The sequence below is a fragment of the Cyclopterus lumpus genome, chromosome 14 (assembly GCF_009769545.1).
Source record: "Cyclopterus lumpus isolate fCycLum1 chromosome 14, fCycLum1.pri, whole genome shotgun sequence".
Taxonomy (NCBI): Eukaryota; Metazoa; Chordata; class Actinopteri; order Perciformes; family Cyclopteridae; genus Cyclopterus; species Cyclopterus lumpus.
The window spans coordinates 7,194,903-7,214,649 of record NC_046979.1 but is presented as its reverse complement, the minus strand read 5'-3'; the positions used below and the strand labels follow the sequence as shown (position 1 = coordinate 7,214,649).

General features: G+C 41.1%; 2 protein-coding genes and 1 pseudogene across 3 annotated transcripts; 1 reads left to right on the top strand and 2 right to left on the bottom strand.

The window, feature by feature from the left end:
• Positions 1-757: 757 nt before the first annotated feature.
• Positions 758-5,620, bottom strand: LOC117742812 (annotated as a pseudogene).
• A 626-nt stretch (positions 5,621-6,246) lies between these two features.
• On the bottom strand, positions 6,247-14,593 carry zw10 (zw10 kinetochore protein). The gene is made up of 16 exons (XM_034550266.1): positions 14,354-14,593; positions 13,160-13,294; positions 12,934-13,035; positions 12,560-12,637; positions 11,947-12,106; positions 11,315-11,467; positions 10,766-10,963; positions 10,549-10,685; positions 10,276-10,458; positions 9,462-9,685; positions 9,028-9,099; positions 8,765-8,934; positions 8,445-8,575; positions 8,118-8,249; positions 7,427-7,629; positions 6,247-6,927 (listed from the first exon to the last, which is right to left on the bottom strand). The coding sequence occupies exons 1-16, from the start codon at positions 14,456-14,458 to the stop codon at positions 6,807-6,809; spliced, it is 2,304 nt and encodes a 767-aa protein (XP_034406157.1). The 5' UTR covers positions 14,459-14,593; the 3' UTR covers positions 6,247-6,806.
• A 94-nt stretch (positions 14,594-14,687) lies between these two features.
• On the top strand, positions 14,688-19,672 carry mks1 (MKS transition zone complex subunit 1). Of its 2 annotated transcripts, none has more exons than XM_034550264.1 (14): positions 14,688-14,991; positions 15,655-15,776; positions 16,025-16,077; positions 16,220-16,387; positions 16,826-16,926; positions 17,126-17,254; positions 17,545-17,649; positions 17,831-17,939; positions 18,070-18,126; positions 18,564-18,606; positions 18,701-18,763; positions 18,880-18,950; positions 19,039-19,108; positions 19,246-19,672. In XM_034550264.1, exons 1-14 carry the CDS (start codon positions 14,915-14,917, stop codon positions 19,380-19,382), a joined length of 1,305 nt encoding a protein of 434 aa, XP_034406155.1. In that variant the 5' UTR covers positions 14,688-14,914; the 3' UTR covers positions 19,383-19,672. The 2 variants fall into 2 exon arrangements, with proteins under 2 accessions (XP_034406155.1, XP_034406156.1); XM_034550265.1 differs by having other exon boundaries at positions 14,696-14,991; positions 16,829-16,926.
• Positions 19,673-19,747: the final 75 nt, after the last annotated feature.

Genomic DNA, 19,747 nt, shown 5'->3' with positions numbered 1-19,747 from the left:
GCTGCCAGAGTGTCATGCATGGGGTGGGAGGTATTGTCCATCATGGATGATAGTTTAGCCATCATCCTCCTGTCTCCCACCACCTCCACCGTATCTAGTGGATACCCCAGCACACTGCTGGCCTTTACCAGTTTATTTAGTCTCTTCCATTAAAGTAGAACTTTATTGGTCCTCAGAGAGGCCATTGGTTGTGCGGCAGTGAAAAACAGTAATAACATAAGATTGAAAAAGGCAGTGAGATTAAAAAAAACAAAGAAAAAGTCAGGATGTAAGTGGACCTTTGAGATAACTTTTTCATTTGCCCAGAAATTATCATGGACAATCGGGTTCAACAGGATGTTTATTTAATTAAACACAACATAAAATATTTCATAGTGTAACACAGGACAGCGCAACGTAAATTATGGCTGCCCTGAGATTAAAACTCATAATGTAGTATGATTGTTATAATTTATCAGGGAATATCACTCATATGCTTTCCTAAATGGACAATCCTAAAGATTGCAGCCTGTGTTGATTTATAATTTTTTTTGTAACAGTCTGGAGTATTTTTATATAACCTTTAAGTTTTCAGAATTGTTTGCATACTATATTTCTAGTTTGTATACAAAGGAGAAAAACTTTAATACAGCATTTTTTTCAGAAATATCACCGCATATAGCAATCAGCTCAATCACTTACTTGACTTAACAGACATTAATCTAATGGAAAATCTTTGAAATTGCCACTTTAATGTACAGACACAATAACTATTATTTTAACCAACATTTTCTAAAACACAACCTCCTCTTTGTTTGCTGTCTCTTGCGCTGAGTGATGACATTTGGACTTCAAAGGTTTTGTCAAATGCACTGCAGTCAACACGAAAAGCCCCTTTCTCCAAAGACATGCACGACTCAAAGCGATGGCCCCAGAGGACCTCGTCCTCCGTGTAGGATGTCCTCGCCTGGCATGTCATACCTGCAACACATCAATGCATCAGAGGGTCAGGTAAATGTCACTTTATTGGGATGAGACCTAACAGGTAAATTAAGAACAGCATTTGCATCAGGACATATGCAATGTTGCATTTTCAATTATTTAAACTTTAAAAAGAAGAACTTATTTAAGGTATGCCGAGCAGTAACCACTGGGTTTGCTGTCTGGCACTGTGGGTCTTAAAACCAGCTACAGCAGGGTGAAACTCCACCACCACAGCTACTGGCTATATACGATCCTACACCCAATGCAATGTAGGAAGTAGTCAGCATTATGATATGATGTAGAATGTTTTGTTTATGATATAAGATAACAGTTAATAACGGATAACAGTCAAATTAGCTCCGGCTTACATTGGTTTACACGGTTCGCATTGGAAACATTGTAGGTGGAAACCACTCGCTGTCTGAAAGACCCTCAACTGTTTTTTCAGCTTCTCAACCAGTCAAACATGCCAAAGTACTTCCGCTTAGCAGCAATGTTAAGACGCCTTCTGTTGTGGGTCAAGTTTCCTGGTGATTGCTCAGAATAAAAACTATGCAACACGGAAGTTGACATCTCTCTGCGCCATAGCTATTCCTCATTCCTGCAGGAGATGGGGGACATTTCAGTTGAGCAGGATCAAAACAAACTTTACATATACTTATGTAAATTACATTTCTTACAGCTTGTGCTTGTCAGACCATTGCCTGAGCATAAAATATTAATTACATTGAGGGTCTGAGTGATAGCGTCGCACAAATTACCCATAGTTACTTATAGCAGCAAGTCATGCAGAAACAAAGCTATGTCAAGGACAGCAGGTGTGTTGTGTGTTCAGTGATACTGAAACACATCAGTAATCAGAGAGAGTCAGAGTATAGAACACATCTGTATCCTGAAGTTCAGGCAGCAGGCCATGGTCTTTCCATCCAACTACATCCAGTAGATGCGGTTGGTTTAACTCTTCGACAACTCTTCTTTCGGGCCTGAAGAAGATCTGAAAGTGCAACGTTCTGAAATGTACCTGCATTACGATGGACATGACTTTAGTTGGAAGACAGCACGAGACTTAAAACACTTCTACAAACCTGATGCTTCCACGATGCCCTCCAGGATGACAATGATTTCAAAGGCTTCCCGCTTCAGACGCTTGGACCCCATCTCCCAGAAGGGGCTGCTTTCATTGATGACGTGGGTGATGGTCTGGGGTTCCACCAGGAGCAGCCTGTCCCCCCCGGTGTCGTAGCCCAGGTTGATTTCCGACTGCTCCAGAGGGATGAACTCGCCCTCCTTCGTCTGCCTGGATTTGATAAGCTTGGCTCGGATTTTGGCATCCACCATGTGGCTCACTCTCAGATCACCAATGCGGAAGAGCATGCACAGCTTCTCGTCACGCTCACATACGACGCAGTGCTTGCTAAAGATCAGGGTCTGGGCTCTCTGCTGTGGCCGGGAGATCTTAACAAACATGCATCCCACCATCAGAGCATCGATAATGGAGCCAAGGATGGACTGGACCATCAGGAGCACCGTACCCTCGTTGCAGTTGGCCGTCACCATCCTGGAGCCGTACCCAATAGTCCTCTGGCTCTCCAATGACAGCAGCAGGGCTGAAAGGAAACTGTCAACATTTTGGAAACATGCCTTCCATTGTGGGTCGTGAACATGTGCAATGTCGTCACGCAACCAGGCACCGAAGAAGTAGATTCCACCAAAGGCCACCCATGTGAGAATGTAGCACATAGTGAAGACGAGAAGGAACCAGCAAAACTTGAGGTCTACCAATGTGGTGAAGATATCCGAGATAAAGAGACTCTTGTCTGCAATAGGGCCCAGATTGACCCTGCACTTGCCATCCTTGGTGACGTAACGTTGGCGCAGATTGCTGGCAGTGACGTGCAGTGAGTGCTCATCACCCAGGAGCTTACAGCGCTTCTTGTGACTCTTTGCACCATGCAGCTTCTCGATTGCAGACATGGGGAAGTTGCCGCTGCCTGTTGAGCCCCTCGATTGCCACCTAGAGCTGAAACGCTTGAGGCCTTTGCTGCGATGCATACGCTGAGGCTTTGGATTCTCCTCTACTGGTTCCAGAGGAGCTGCTTTGATAACATGCGGTTGGGGTTCTTGCTCAGACAAAGTCAGAGCATGAGACGACTGGCTGCAGGAACTCAGGGAGGGGGAGGCCTCCTGGGATGGTGGGAGTGATGAGCACTTAGCATAGTTCAAGTTGTGGACGAGAGAGGTTCTATTAGTGCTCATCATGGAAGCAACAGTGGATTTAGCTGTCGCCTGAAAGGAAGACAGACAATGCAGAATATTCTCAAAATACAAAAGTACAAAACCACTTAATAAACAATGAGTAGATTTATAAGATTTGTCCTATTCTAAAGCACAGTACACATTCAGAACACAGCAGATAAATGTGTCTGTGGACACTGGGGATGAAACTGGAGGACACCACCAGCCACGAGCATCTGTGTCTCATATATTTTACAAAAAAAGTTGAATTAACGTATATAAAATAAAACAAATCACACAAACTCCTCTTTTCTTAAGCTGCGTACTGGACCACAATGTGTGGTTTCCAAACCAGTTCAAAACCATCTTCTGCATTAAACAGGTCGGAGGTGAGCGAGATGAGATGTGAGATGAATGTGAAAACAGCAGATACATCTTTCTGCACAGTACAGAGCAAAGAGAAGTGAAGTAACAGTAAGTCAAACCCATTTTTGAGTGGAGTGGGACATCATATAAATATAGAAAGCTGTACTTTCTAAGTGCAAGGAGTGTAACGGATGGATTCTGACAGTGGTCGAGGCAGGTAAGCCATCAGATGGTTCGCAGTGAGATGCTGCGTTGGGGGGATGGAGTTCCTGCGAGGCACAATCCTGTCTGTCCTGCACATCACAGTGGAGATCATTGCTGAGGTCCTCCAGATGTTGATCTATCTTCAGGTCTGTTTTAGCAATGAAATTAAAGCAAATAACGTCAATTGTCAGTTTTTAACAGGCAACTAAAGCTCTCTTGTCAGTGCTGCTTCATTACGTCTAAACAAGGGTTTGTGGAAATGGATAAGAACACAACAATGATCATTCAAACAGTGGTGACAGCACTCACAAGGTTTTGAGATGTCATTCATTCCTCAACCTCCAATTCGTTCACTTTATTTAAATTTCTTTCTGACGCCCTTCTACCAACAAATCCCTGCGATCACCCTAGATGCGCTTATAGATGAGCCTGTGCTGTGATGACGTGCCAAAAGCAGATGTTGATTTCCTTCATAACATGAGGTCTCATGTCTGAAGTGGGCTGACCAGTGTCTCACTCGCTACTCCTTTTTATTACACACGAAGGGATTATCACTAATCCTCAAAATTAATCAGAGAAACACCAAGGAACACGATGGATTTGAAAAAGATTACAAGAACATGCCAGAAGGCTTATAGTTTCGAATTGCCGAGCTGTGTTGAACTGCGGTCAATTCACTTGTCTCTGTTTAAACAGTGCTGCGATTACTTTTATCACAACAATAACAAACATACACAAATTGTCCAGTTTCTGAATCGAAATCACACATGCGATCCAGCGATGTGGTCCAGCCAATCAGATGGGCAGGATTTAACTGGAGAATCTACCCTCGCAAACAGGCAGAAAAAGACATAGAAAAGTATTCTCTGAATCTACTGTAAGTGTTGCTGGACTGCTTTTAGCTACACATTTCTGGATTATGTACAGGGGCTGTGATTCGTTTTGATTGTGCATCTCCTGACATATGGAGGATGGAATATGTTTTAGCCATACATAAACACATGTGGTGTTTAACATGTTTACAGAAACATCAGGCATCCTTCATAATTATTCTAAATAATTTGTACACAAAAAGGAGAAAAATGCTATACTTGTAATGTATACTGGTGTACAAATATACTTGATATTAACTATAATTTACATGTTTTTAAATACCAAACACAGAAGACATGAAACACAACAGGCTCCTCTGTACAGCAAGAAGGAATTAAAATGACCTAAGCAATATGCTTAAAGGTTACACATCCACTCTGTTATTCATAGAACGATGAGAAAAATAGACAGACTAAAACTGAGAAAGAATAACTGCTGGCGTTACAATGGTGATTGGTAAACTTTTATCGCGCTTTACTAGTCTTCCAATTTTACACAACATGTCATTTATTTATTTACATGTCGACTATTTTCTGATGTAACAAACAAAAGAAAATCTAGCAGTTAATGGAGAAAATAATCAACAAAAGATTAAATAATGAAAACAAAATGTGACTCAAAGCCTTAAAATTATTACAAAATGTAAACCCGTAAAATAAGGCAATACCAAAAATACATATATATATATATATACCACGATTAATCATCTTAATTATAACACATACGTAACTTAATTAATTGTGATACATAATACATTAATAGGTTACAATGATGTAAATGTTGAAAGATCAGAAACTGATTTCTACCACTGATTTATCTGCTGAATAAATCACTACGAAAAGAGAAAATAATAACATACCTGGAGCGCACACCTAAAGAGGAATACAGCTGCTGCCAGAACTCAACCTCCTTGTTGGAGTCATCAGGTTTGATCCGATGAAGGAGGCATGAAGTGAGTGAGGAGGTGCTGCTGTCCAGCTGTTCGTCTCCTCCCCCCGGCGTCATTCAGAGCAAATACTGACAAAGATCAACCCAAAACGATACATGTTTTAAATCATTCTCCTTGATTGATCCCAATCTTTTGTACAAGTTGACATTCCTCCTGGAAAGCATGAAGGTTTCTTTTCTGAAGAGCATGAATGTGCTCTCCCCATTACATTTGTGCCCCTTTTGTTTAAGGGGAAATTTTTGCCTGCTAGTGGTGCAAAGACGAGGTCAAAGGTGCTTTAAAACATCAAGATTCATGTTTTGCTTTCATGCTATCAGAATGCTGAATGCATAACCAATTTAGGATTTCATAAACACCTAGCTCTTCTCTTTATTTATATTGTATTGTGTTAAAACAAAATCATGTTACCGCCGTTTGTTCTCATCAGTTGTGGTGAAGTAAACATTTTCATCACACGGACAATAAAAAAGGTCCGAACTAACGACATGAACAAGGCCGTCAACTAAACTCATCAGGAGTTTAGATTAAAACGCTGAATCAGCTGACTGCTCACCGGTGATTACACAGCTACTGACAAAAGTATAGGCAGTTACAATTTCTTCCGAATAACATATCACCGACATATTCATTAAGAACAAAGTTTGGAAAATATCACGAAAAGTTGAGTCTTTTGGTTTATTTGGACAAGTAATAAATACACAATAGAAGAGTTCAGTTTAATGGCTAGAGATGCGAGGTCAAGGGCATCTTTGTCAGAACTAAATGGCCGTTAGAGACGTTAAGGTTCAAACAAACTTTCTCCTCAATTTACACCAGTACAGACAAACTGAGACTGAGTTTGATTAACAATGTGCGGAAAAAGTTAACTCTGGATACGACGCCACATGTCAACAGATGGTAGATTGCTGGTTACACAACCTTGTGGGTTTTGGCATGGTAAACCCACAAAGCTATAGGACTGAGGTCGCTGATGTAAAGAAACCTCCGTGTAATCTCCGCAGGACTAATTGCAGAGAAGGAACATATCCCACGGATTGATTACAAAAAGGCTTATAACTCCATCAGACAGGGCAACTGTGTCGCTGTGACAAACTGTTCGACCACACATGGAAATGCATATGTTAATGCAACAGACAACGGAAATGTATAAAGGCTTGAATCATATTTTCCTCAAAAAAGGAAATAGTGCGGTCGTATCTTCTTTTGCTCCAAGTCTCTATTTGATTTTGGTCAAAGCTACAGCTCTCCTCTCTGTATTCTGAAACAAGGCTCGGATCAGATTCTTCACCTCCGAACTGGAGAACTCCGACGCCAGCGGACCTTTAGCGTCTGCCCACCTGAGGAGAGGAATCACAGAACAATCAGCACAATCACGCACGTTAAAGGATAACGCATGTGGTAACCAGAAGCACCTCGTTCAATACTAAAGAGGCACTCGCACAAAGCGTGAAAGAACATCATGTCTTGTGTGGCAGTGCTTTTTGGAGTTTGAATGAGCCTAAGGACTAAAATTGTCTTCCCCTTAGCAGTTTAAATTTCTTCTAAAATATGTCTCTATTGCTGATTGCAATATTTTTAAGTTGCACAGTGTAACTTAAAGGCTTGAGGGGAAAAAAAACCCGTAAAAGCCAATGTACCTATACAACAGAACAATTGGCATACCGGGAGATTACTCATTGACCGTAGTTAATTAAAGTCCTGAACCTGAAGGCAATTGAGCAGAAAAGGCCTGAATATAAATCACTGATAAAAGATATAAAGACAAATAAATAAACCCCGACTATGATTTCATTTACTTTAACCTATAGATACTTAATTGTGAAATGTCCTTCTGACCTGTCGACTATCTCCTGCAGGTTGGCCCGCAGCACAATGACCAGCTCCTTGAAGGTACTCCACTTCCTCACATACAGAGGCACTTCCTCCTGATACTTCTTGTTCTTGTTCTCCTCGGCCAGAGGGATGAAGACCAGCGGCCCTTCCTCGATGATGGTTTGGCACAGAGTGTGGAGGTGCTCCCCATCCTCTGAGGAAATATCCTGCAGAAATAAAATCATTGCTGATCATCAATTGTGTAACGCTGTGGGTATACAGTCAATCATGCTTCCAAAATAAAAACAGAACCCACAACCAGCGATGGAGTTAGCCAGGGTGTGAAGTTTTTCCCCCACTCACCACTGTGGCAGGTCACTTAACATTTCTACGGTCGACTTTATGTTTTGGTAGAGTGGTACAACTGTCTGCTACCAGACAGTAGAAACATGCAATGTTTCATATAACCTTGATTTCTTTGGCTTGTGCTCATTTTATTATCTGGAGTTAGCCCTGTGGAAATTTGGATCATGCTGCTCATGCTCATTTTAATCCCAGACTTGGTCTCTCTATAAATAAAAATAAACATTCATAGTTTTTGCCTGACAGTTCTTATAGGAGAGCTCAGAATATATTTTAATATTTATATTTCACTAGTTTTACTTTGCTTAGACGTCTCCGCAACATCCTACAATTTTTTTATTAAAGAACTAACCTCCAGCATCATGATTTTGGCGATGACTTCTGTGATGGCTGTGTTGAGGAGGTTGCCCATGGCCTTACAATAGATGCTGACTGGAAGGACATCCTGCCACACTGTGCCCAACTGCTTCAACTGATGGATGACCTACAACCAAGCAGACAGATGATCACTGTGTAAGTGACAAGCAGTGCATGAAAGAAAATATGAATTAAGCCTATCATAGCCTGAGTGTTGAAATACAATGCAGACTCACAAATTAAAGAGCTGAAACACATTTTTGTATGATACACTCATTATTACAATGCAGCTACATTAAAATGTCATGGCCTTTCGTCTCACCTGTCTTACTGCTTTGCTGGCTGCAATGTAGTTGTCTTCATCATCCAGGTTGCAGAAATTGTGAGCGGTGGAAAGTCTCTCCAACATTTCGGCTCTCTGAACGTTCATCTGTGCCAAGAAGCACTGGGCTCCTGGAGGAAAATGACAAAAGGGAGCTCACCATATATAATAATAACTTATATATATATATATATATATATATATATATATATATAAATAAAATGGTGCCGTATTGTGTCCGAGAACAATGGTTTTGGAGATTCATTTCTGCATTAAATTCCATGGACATTTGGTTAAAAGATGTCAAACTATTTGTTTACCAAGTTTCCTGAATCCGGGCACCATGTCAACAAATGTTGCAACGCCCTCGCTGAGGGGCTGTGGCAGGCGAGCTCTGAAATGGTGGCCCAAGGTGAGAAGGTGGTGGGCCAAGTACATGCAGTTGTTGTGCTGGATGGCAGCCAGGTGAGGGAACTTGAGCAGGTTCTCCCTGGGTGGAGTAGCAGAAAAAAAAGGCAACCATTCACACCGGAGAAATGTGTTGGATTTAATGCTTTATGTTAAATGATGGAAACATCCTTACTTGTGGTATGTCGGGACGACGTCGTAGAACAGCTGGAAGATGTTTCTCACGGTAAAGAAGAGTTGTAATGCACTGGAAAGAAACACTTGATATGAGCGTCAGCCCTTCCCACTTAATAAAATAAAAACATCGGATGTTGCAGAATCCAGTGAAGCTCAACTCTGCTGCTTCATTTTGGAAATTGTTTCCACCTTGTATTCCACATTGTATTTAGTGTCCACTAGTAGGTCTCCGCCCTCCTCCTAACGATACGCTGCAGCTGTATTTACATGTGTAAATGATGGTGCATCAACAGTGTTGTGAGACAAAGACAGTCTCTACAAGAAGGCAACACTTTACAGGAAATATAATTACTCAGAGGGGACCTGTTTTTTCCATTTAGAAACATTGGACTATTACAGAAGACAGTCAGATCTCCAAGCATTGAAACGTACCACTGTGTGGAGCTTCCAACGGCTTCACACAGGGTGTTGAGGGCCAGCTCCATCAGCTGCTGCACTGACTCGCTGATGCGACAGGACGGCAGAGACAGACTCCACGCAGACAGCTGCTTTGTGTTCTCCATTGTCATCTCGTCCTTTATGGTCTCTTGCTTCACCTTCAGCTCTGAAGCTGGAGCAGGTAGCTTGGGCAGACGCAGCTTGTAGTCTGGTGTGATCTAACGGAGGAAGATTAGAACAAATAGTTAAACTGATAAGACAAAGAAAAGTTTAGCAACAGAAGAAAAAAAAAAAGAGTGCAATAGCTTGTCAGGCTATGTAAGAGCCTGAACCACCAAATAATGAAAATGCAACCTAAACAAGTTGATCCGTGTAACGTACACCAGTGAGAAATTACCCAGATACAAGTGCCTAGATACTTACAACTATGTTATCGGCAATCTACAATGCATCTTCCAATGTCAAATTTCAGGGAGCCAAACATACTAACCACCAGGAAAAGAATCATTGTGACCAAATCCAAGAGCCTGATAAGAGAGCAAGTATGTGACTGATGAACAGAACAAAGAAGTAGCTGCAAAAATGTGGGATTTACATTCTACTTACAAAGAAGTAGGCTAATTTTATAGTTTACTTTTATGAAAGATAAAACTTCAAGGTTGGGGGTTATCTTCCCATTACTAAAACTTGTTGAGGAAACTACATGAATGTATAATTGTTCCTGTTTTTCATTTCAGGCTACAGCAACTGAATCTATATCCAGTCTCCAGTTAATTCATGTCAACATTCAGCCCTCGCTCATGCATACTTTGACTGTGTTGTGCATCTTGGAGGTCATGAGTTTGCGGGCTGCCACGATGACATCCTTGCACTTCTTGCTGGCAAAGTGGCAGTTGACATCCCGGGCATATTTGAGCAGCTCGGTGGAATCGCCCTGCAGATACTCCATCTGCTTCAGCGACTTCTCAAACTCCTCTGTTTCCTTAATCACCTTGAAATGCATGCAATAAAAAAAAGTTACAATGTAATTACTGTATGTTACAACACCATTGTACTAAACAAACGGCCGTTAGGTCCACACAGTTTTGTATTTCTCCAGCTGGCTGTTGTTGGTGGGGATGGAGTACAGCAGACACTCATGGATGATGCACTGGGAAATTTCCTCCCAAATCAACTCCCCCAAGATAGCTGAGAGCTTTCTATCGCCAATGGACACATCTGGAAAATACCAATAATTAAAACAGTGACATTAAGCAATATACGTATATCATTTCTACATGGACCCAGCCGTACTGTACCTAGTAGGTGTGAGTGCAGCGTCCTGAGCACCAGGAGCAGTTTGCTGTAGACTTGTGAGGGAGTGGATTTCTCATTGTGGCTCTCCTGCAAACACTGCAAGGCCATGATGGTTCCCTCACCCGGCTGCTCCGACACCCTCACCGACAGCGACGGGTACATCACCAAAGGCTTCAACATGGTCTTCAACAGCACCTGACCTGATCAACAACAGTAATCAGCACTGGGCAGGTTCTGACCCTGGTGACATTGTGCTTCAGAGCTAGATCAATGGATTAACTGGCCCAATGCCCACATCAGCTGGCAAGTTACACAACCTAAAGTGCAGACATGCCAAATATATTCTCAGAAACACTGTCCATCAGAGAGCATTGACAAGTTAGCTTATAACTTTAACATGTCCTGCTCTGTACATATGTTGATGTCACAATTATCTAAAATAAACGTGGTGCAAATATCAAATTAACTGGTGTCAAAGTGCCTAGAAGGTATGGAAAAAAACAAATTGTAATATATTATGACAGTACTACATATTAAAAAAATGCTCTTACTGAAGAGTTTGATCTTGTGCTGAAGGTCTCCCTGGATGGCCAGAGCTTGCAGGACGCAGCCTAGCAGAGCAGGTGGCTTCGCTTCACTGTCCTTATTGCATGCATGGCTCAGGTTCAGCTCCACCTTCAGGAAGGACTTCACACCTGCAGGTTCTGTTGTACACATCCAACTGTCACTACTAACTCAGATGGGTTTGATGTAATGTGTTTTAAATAAGCAAAACAAGAAATGCTAACAAGTAAAAGAGTAATTTATAAAATGCATTACTTTTGTACATGCTAATTGTGCGGTTATTTGAGACAATATGTGCAGTAATTGGGTGAAAGGTGAGAGCCAGTGAGTATTGTTTTGCAGTCTACACAACCCTCTGAACGGCCAGTCACACATGTAAAAAACAGAATGTATGCCGACATGTAGCCACTGCATGGAAGACAAGCAATTATCAGTAAAGTCTCCTGCAACTTTAAGACAACACTAAATGCTGTTACATTTGAAAAGTTTGGCTAATTTCTGTTTTTAAATGGCCAAAAGTTCAAACTCGGCAAAGTATGGAACAGAGTATACTTAAAATAGTTGCATGCAACTCATATCTGACACACATATTGAAAGGTTTTTCTGAGAAAGGCCTTACCTTTTGAGGACGGTAATCTCCAGATGACGAGGCGCTTCCATTCGTCTCCCAGGTGGTAAATTAAGTTTTCTCTTTGCACCGTCAGCTCTGAGCTGAGAGCACTGAGCAGCAGCAGCTGGGAAGTCTTCCAGCCCTTCAGTGAATCCACACTGGCCCTTGCCTAGAGAAATGAATAGAAATCAGTATCAATCAGGTTATTGTTATGTTAATTATATTGATGTAGCCCAATATCTCACATAAATAGATATTTAGCATGCTAGATATCTTGAATTCATCTGTCGAGTAGCTCCAAAAAGTTGAAAATCAGGGCTACAGTTGTGTCGTGAACTAAAACCACGTTCTAGGCACACCTGGGCTTTAGATTGGCCAATCCTCACAAATGATATCACAAAAAATGCAGGGTGAAAAAGTGCAGCCACAATGTTTTCTTTTCAGAAATAAGCTACACACAACACTTGACTGACACTGACTTTGTCAGGTTTTAAGTGATGTTGTTATACTTTCAGGTGTATAAGTGTTAGCTGATAGAGTACCGTACATACAGAAGGATAAGAATCAGCACGAGTACAGAGTGGAGGTACCGTTGTGTAGACGTGATGAAAGCAGCTCTTACCCTTTCCAACTGGTTGGCTGCATCAACATACTTCTTTTCTAGCAAAGCTTTGTTGAACTCCTCCATTGCACTGTGAAACTGAATCACATAGAAGTTATTACAGCCACAGAAACATTCAAACAGGTCAAATATGGATGCTCAAAGCACCACTATGTCTCTGCTCACGTAATTCTCAGAGCTAGACATGTAATTAATGAATGGCTAAGACAATGCCTTTAATAACTGTTATTATGAGCTCATTAGAGAAAGAAATGAATAGAAAAGAAATAGTCACAACCTGGCTAATGGAGCCATATGGAAACTCTATTCTAACTACTATTCATTTGATCACATTAAATCTTATTTTACTTAACAACTTGTCATGCATGTTGTACCTCTTTTAGATGTCTAAGCATTGTTATGACGATAGTATTTTTCTCCAGCTGCTGCTTCAGCTTTGCATATTCAGCCACAGCCACGTGGACGTTCTGCTGCACCTGTGTCCACATACAAAAACACAGATTGAAAGCCATGGCTCCTGTAAATCCACCTCGAGTAGAACTGGGCACGTTCTGCTCTTCAGTTCAATCCGGCTATAATGTAAAACAGTTTCTGGCATACCTCAGTCTCAATGCAGTTTTTAAGGCCATCCATTTCTTTGGAAACCTCATCAACCTGTACCATTAGCTCCTGAGATCCTTGAAGACTCGGGAGGAATTCACTATACCGCTTGTTCATCATGTCACACACTTCTTCCTAGAAAAAAACAAAACATGAAGCAAATGACCTTTTCCTTCAAGCCGAGAGGATTTGTGTTTCCCGTTCGTTTCCAAAAGGATATTCCTTTTACAATAATGTAAGACAGAAAAGCAACAAAACATTGAATTTGAGATTGATGGGTCACTTTAGCACTAAAACTCCTGTTAATAACCATTATAACATGTATAAAGACCATAAAGAAACACTGGAGGGAGTACTCCTAACCATTATTCATGCAAAAGTATTAATACCACACTGTCAAATACTCAGTTATAAGAAAAAGCCCTCAGTTGAAAATGATACTTCAGTAAACGTATTTAACCATCAACAGGAATATGTATTCAGAGTATTTAAAGTTGAACAATGTTCCCTGCGACTGTTTTCCGATTAGGTTATATTATAGAATTTGATTATTATTATTACACAAAGTTAGTTTTGTCCAACCAACAGTCCAAATTGCAACAATATTATTACTAATACATTACAACCATTAACATTATGAAAGGAATATTCAGATTTGTGATGCTTAGTTGAGTAAAATTGCTTTATAGCTCTTTTACACGTTTTGTGTGGAAAAATCTGTTTGTAAAGTAATTAAAGCTGTCAGATAAATGTGGTGAAGAAAACATACAATACTCTGAGATTTAGTATAGTAAGCCAGAAGTTGAAGCATGAAATTAGGACTTAAATTTAAACTGCAAATATGTAGCTACTTTAGTACAGTATGTAGAGTAAATGTTCTTTTCTCAAGGATTCAAATCACAAAGTTGTGCTCAACATAATAGAGCCACGTAGTGCGACGTCTCCACCGCGTATGCTAACAGACGTGCTCATGAAAATGGACTAAATTAAACTAACATTAGCTTGATAGTAGCAGCTAAGGGAAGGACTAGCGCCAATATTTACTTGCAGCTGCGTGCTATTTTCACGGTGTAACCGTGAAAACCTAGCAAGCGTTGGTCAAAACACCAGAGAAGTTTTGAAGCAAGTGCTGACGTTGGTTCAAAACTTTCCTTTATCTTGACGCAGCTAACGCTATGCTAGCTGGTAGATTACCTTCGTATCTTCCACCTTGCGCGACATTTTGCTAATTTTACTGGACAGGTCATCCTTCTCTAGTTTGCCAGAGCTGGCGAGCACCTCGGTCACAAACGACGCCATTCTGCATACACGCAGTAACGTTATAACGGGAGACGAAAGTGAGACAGATCGGCACAACAAGCCAGACCCCGCCAGGTGGCCTGATTGGTTCCGAGGTGACGGCCGGCGACCGGATCTTCCTCCGCCCAGAGTCGAGTCAGTGGAAGATGATTATGATACAGGTGCAGTATGTGGCAGCATGCAGTAGGTGGCGCTGTGAACCTTAAATGTTTTTTTCTAGTCCGCCATTAAGTTAAAGAAGAAGAAGAAGACGAAGAAGAGGATTTCTTAATCGTTGTTCTTGTCATTTAACTACATGTGCAAACTCTGCAAGCAGTTAGCTAATACATGGTATGCGTTTGTGAGTACGAACAATACAAACTCAAAACAAAAATAAGTAGTTGTGTGCTTAAACAAACATTCTAGCTTAGCAACCAGTCGCGTTTCTCTCATGTTTACGGGCTAAATATCAGCTTAATGGCAGACAGTTGGAACACGGATACCGGTGAAGCCGTGTATAGGTCCCGAGATGCCGTCAAGAACTTGAGAATACGGTAAGAAACGTTCGCTTACCTGCAACAACTCTGATGTGTCCATCTTCATGTTGATGGTCGCTGCTATCAAGTGGAAGCCGGTGTTTCGGTTTATCAAGCGACCATATTATCTGGAGCCCTTTCAGCCGAACGCGTCTCTGGTTGTCATAGTTACGACGACTAGAGGACAGCTACGTTCTTACTTTAAACATCTTTAGTAACTACGACAACCCCAGACGCGTTCGGCTGAAAGTCTCCAGGTAACAGGGTCGCTTGATAAACTGAAACACCTGTAATACTGTGTGTATGGTGTGTAACCTTCATACTCTGGTCTTCTGATCTTTATATTTTGTCCGTGTATGTTCTGCAATGGTGGAAGTAAATAAATAATAATAATAATGAATAAACTATTTATTTGTTTCTGAGGGCATGGAAAATGTAAGCAACGCTTCACACATATGATGATCTTATAGAATGTGATGCATTGCTGTAGATGAATCTACCCAACAATATCTACAGTAGTTCAGATTTAGCACAACTATCAATGTGTTCAGCAGTAACATGCAACACCCACATTAATGCAGCAGTAATAGTAATCCAAAAACATCACGTATAATAATGGTGAGTTTTCCCAGCTTCAGGACACTGTATTTCAACACGGATATCTATTTGTGTCCCCCCCAGAGTGCGTCTAGAGAGGGTGACCTCCACATCAGCCCTCTCTAAGCACCTGCAGCAACAAGTTCTGTCCCAGCAAGACAGAGGAGCCATTGAACTGGAAACCCTCACCTCACAAGGCCAGACAGGTACAAATATCTTTATTCTGAGAGAAAGACTGATGGTGAAATTGAAGGTCTGTCTGGACAATCCACTTTAACACGTTCTTTTGTCTTGCCTCCATCGCGTGATCTTACTCAAAACACAGTACGTCTTGACTTTGTGACTTGAATGTCACATATATTGTGTAGAACTTGTATTAAACCATTAAACCATGTTTTAGGGTAGATGTTTCCTCCACCTAAATGACTCAATGTTTCTGTTACTCTGTCAACAGGTGATAATGAGGAGGAGTTGGTGATGGGCTGGCAGGAGAAACTCTTCAGTCAGGTAGCACTTTTGAGTGTTAAGTATCCTCAACATATTATAATGAATTAAAAACAAGTTAACAGTCAAGAGTAAATGCTAATCTTGCTCAAATGACTTTATGCCCAACCGCCTCACCCTCATGCCTCTCTGTCTGTGGTCCCAGTATGAGATGGAGCTGTTCCAGAACGAGGCAGCTTGTCAGACCCCTCTGGACCGCCAGTACCACACAGAAGTCAAGGCCCTGAACAAGGCCAAGGGCCGACGTAATCACAGGATTTTCACATACACTGATCATGACCGCTACACCAGCTGTCTTCCTCTCCAGCAACTGGTAGGTTATACTGTATCCTACAATGTCAAACACAATCATCCAATAATTCACGTCGGAGCGTTATATTTTCAGACTTTTAAAAATGTTTTTTAGGACATTTACAAGTTTTTGTTGTTGTTGTTTTTTTTGTTTTTTTACATATTACGAATACTTTTCAGATATTTTTCATATAATTTTGGATTATTTTCACTGATATATTCAACAGATTTTAGTAAAAATGTTGGGATATTTGATATGTCTGTGTGGTGTCTTTTTGCCAAAGCCCATTGGTTCCTAACATCACTTTGCAAAGACAATGGCTCTGACAAAAAGAAGGATTTTATTTTATTTTGTTTGGTAGTTTTCATTTTAGTGAGGATCTTCACATTTGTGATAACTTTGTTTGACACCTTGCAGTTACACACAAACAAGTCAGCTTGTTGTTTTTTATCCTGAAAGCAGCACTCCACTGACTTATTGACCACAACCGAAGCCAGCCCCACATTCCTGGCTGAAAGGATGGCCAGCGTGAGACACAGACGGCAGGACAGACGCACCATGTAAGTGAAGCACCAGCTCACTTATTCAAAAGGATTTCTAACCCAGATTGTCTTCCATGGGAAATTCAGTTTAGCCTTTTCTCAAAATGCATGTAATTAGAGTCTCCCCTTGTAACTAACTTTCTGTCTATGATGCTTATTGATCCTCAAAGATGGAACTTGTTAGTCATGTGATAGGATGGTCTGGTGTATTTTGCAGGGATTGTAGTGTCCCCAAGTCAAAGATCGTCAACTGGGAGCCCACAGCGGAGTTCGTGAAGAGCAGTCATGTGGTGAATAATGCCATGCAGACCATGCACATCATGGGAGACCTGGCCCCCCCTGGAAGGTAAAGACCTCCAGCCCTTCGGTTCGCTCTTGAGGGTTTTTGACATGGAGAAAACCGACCCATCCATTAGTGTAATTGATCATTTTCCACCTGGTGTTAACCTGCAATTTGTATTGTTTGGGATAAACTAATCTTGGCCCTTCGGACGAAAGTTTTGCAGCTCAGAAATTGATTAAGAAGACATGAAACCGTTGCTATTTGCAGGTTTCATTGACGGCATCAAATAAAGTAATTTGTGAATGTTGTGCGGTTCAGTCGTGATTTTCTCTCTTGTGTATTTGCTTTCTCAGGCTGGGCCAGAAAGAGAATGAATATTTGCTGGTAACCATAAAAACAGATGGCAGTGGAACAGTCATTGTCAAACCTGACTTCAACAAAGGCAAAGAGCCTTACAGGCAAGTTCACAACATGTCAGGAGACATGATTTAAAATAACTTTGTGACCCGCAAGGAAATGTAGAAGTTAAAGTGACTGAAATATCTCATCATTTATTGGAAGGATTCTGAAGACGCAAAGAAAACAATGTTTATTACAAGGATAAAGGGATGCCTGTCTGGTGTGCGTGTCGTTGTGCAGGATAGTAACAACGGGGGAGAAGAGAGACGTTTGGCGCCTCACTGTTGAGAATGTGTGCACCACCATGCAACCAGAGGAAAAGGAGAGGGAGCAGAACATGTACAAAGACGTGAGTTCATCTCCCTCATATTTCCTTCAGGACACGAGCAGTTTAGCTGTTAATGGTTGTATTCATATTACTGATTATAGAGTCAAATGTGTCTTTTGATGTGGACTCATGCACTTTTCTCTGACTCTAGCTGTACGTACGGCACAAGGAGTACCTCAATAGCCTTGTTGGACAAGACTTTGAAATGGTAAGTCTATCGCAGCTGATCTGGTATCCTACTGGACCCCTCAGCCTGATATTTTTGTTCTCATTATGACTGCAAGCTCAAGAACTTTTTCTGGTTACCGTGATTCACATTTAAAACATAATTTATCGACTGTTTCTATACCGTCATTGACTGCTGACTCCTCATTCCTTTTAAGGGGCAACGAGTGAACAACAACTGCTTCAGTAGTTAAAGGCATTTCCGGCAACCGGCCAGGCTAAAAACAAACCGGTGCCCATTTTGAACTAGGGCACCTGCAGATTAAGCTTGAACCAACACGTTTGACATCAAAAATGACTGAAATGAAAGCACAAACATTAACATTAGACATAAAGCTAAATGTTCAACAAGCTCATCAACACTTTCTTTGGTGGTCTGTTTCACAAAGGCGTTTCACTTACTGTATGTCCATCCTTTAGCCTCCTATAGGTATTCTGCGTTACATGATGAATGGAGAGATAGGTGAGAAGTTAAAGCTGCCATCACTACTGCATATATCTACCGTATATTTCTAAAGTGCTTTTCTTTGGTATTTACATCTCCTTTTTCTTCCCAGTCTCAGCCAAGGGCTTTGAATATGATAACTTGTACATCCACTTCTTCATGGAACTGCCGAACAGTAAGTAAAATGTGGTATATGACACTATTTACATCATGATACTTAGCTATGTTGAAACCTTTTAAAATCAGTTAAACCAAGCTAAATTCACCACTTGTATATCTGGTTTGTTTAAGATTGGTCCAGCTTGCCATTTCAGTCTCTCTCGGGGGTAACGCAGACATGCCGGACCAAAACATTGGGGAAGGTGATATACTCCACAAGTGACTGGTGAACAGCTTCAGGGCCTGGCTGCTGAGATTTGTTAAACTCCTGAATATTCCTTCTGCCAACAGGAAAGCGTAGCTTTCTTCAGTTACCCCTTCAGCTTTGAGGCTTTCTACATGAGTGAAAAGGAGAGTGAGGGTTAGTATCCGCCATGGGATAGTGTGTTGAAGGAATTTGGCTCATGCCTTAGTTAGACGCGAGGGATTTTGTTAATGTTGATGATACAGTACTTAATTTCAGAGATTAGATTGACACGAGTTTTCCCCTTATCTTAGAGTCAATTCCCCAGTGGCCGGTGATCTACTTCAAGGTTCTTTCTCTGGACTCCTGGCAGCGCTTTCGAACTGAAGGCTATGGCTATCTGCTTTTTCCTGCCATGCCTGGTATGCTGTGCACACTGCAACGTTTTTAGGTTAAAATTGGAGCAGCAGCAAATAGCTCTTTTCATTGTTCATTAATCTGCTGATTAGTTGTCTCATTTATTTATTTTATCTCAGGAAATAGATAAAACGACAACGAAATGCCAACATCTCTGACATTTAAGGAGCCTGAAGGAACAAATGTTTGACATTTTCGATTGAAAAATTATTGAAATGATCAATTGATTACCAAAATATTTGCTTTTGTTCCAGCTCTAATTACAAAGGACACTTTTACATTTTGAAGTGTAAAAGGTATCTGTTGGGTTTAGAAATTGAAATCAATAATTCCCTCTCAAAGCAAACCATTTACATGTTTTTTTTTCATTAAGTCTTTGGTCTTAATTTCCCGCATTTC

Coding starts and splice junctions, on each gene's coding strand:
- zw10 (XM_034550266.1), bottom strand. CDS start 14,458: ATGGCGTCGTTTGTGACCGAGGTGCTCGCCAGCTCTGGCAAACTAGAG. Junction 13,295..14,353: donor GCAAGGTGGAAGATACGAAG/GTAATCTACCAG, acceptor GTTTTTTTCTAG/GAAGAAGTGTGTGACATGAT. Junction 6,928..7,426: donor CTGCAGGAGATAGTCGACAG/GTCAGAAGGACA, acceptor TCCTCTCCTCAG/GTGGGCAGACGCTAAAGGTC.
- mks1 (XM_034550264.1), top strand. CDS start 14,915: ATGGCAGACAGTTGGAACACGGATACCGGTGAAGCCGTGTATAGGTCC. Junction 17,255..17,544: donor GACCTGGCCCCCCCTGGAAG/GTAAAGACCTCC, acceptor TTGCTTTCTCAG/GCTGGGCCAGAAAGAGAATG. Junction 18,607..18,700: donor CATGATGAATGGAGAGATAG/GTGAGAAGTTAA, acceptor TTTTCTTCCCAG/TCTCAGCCAAGGGCTTTGAA.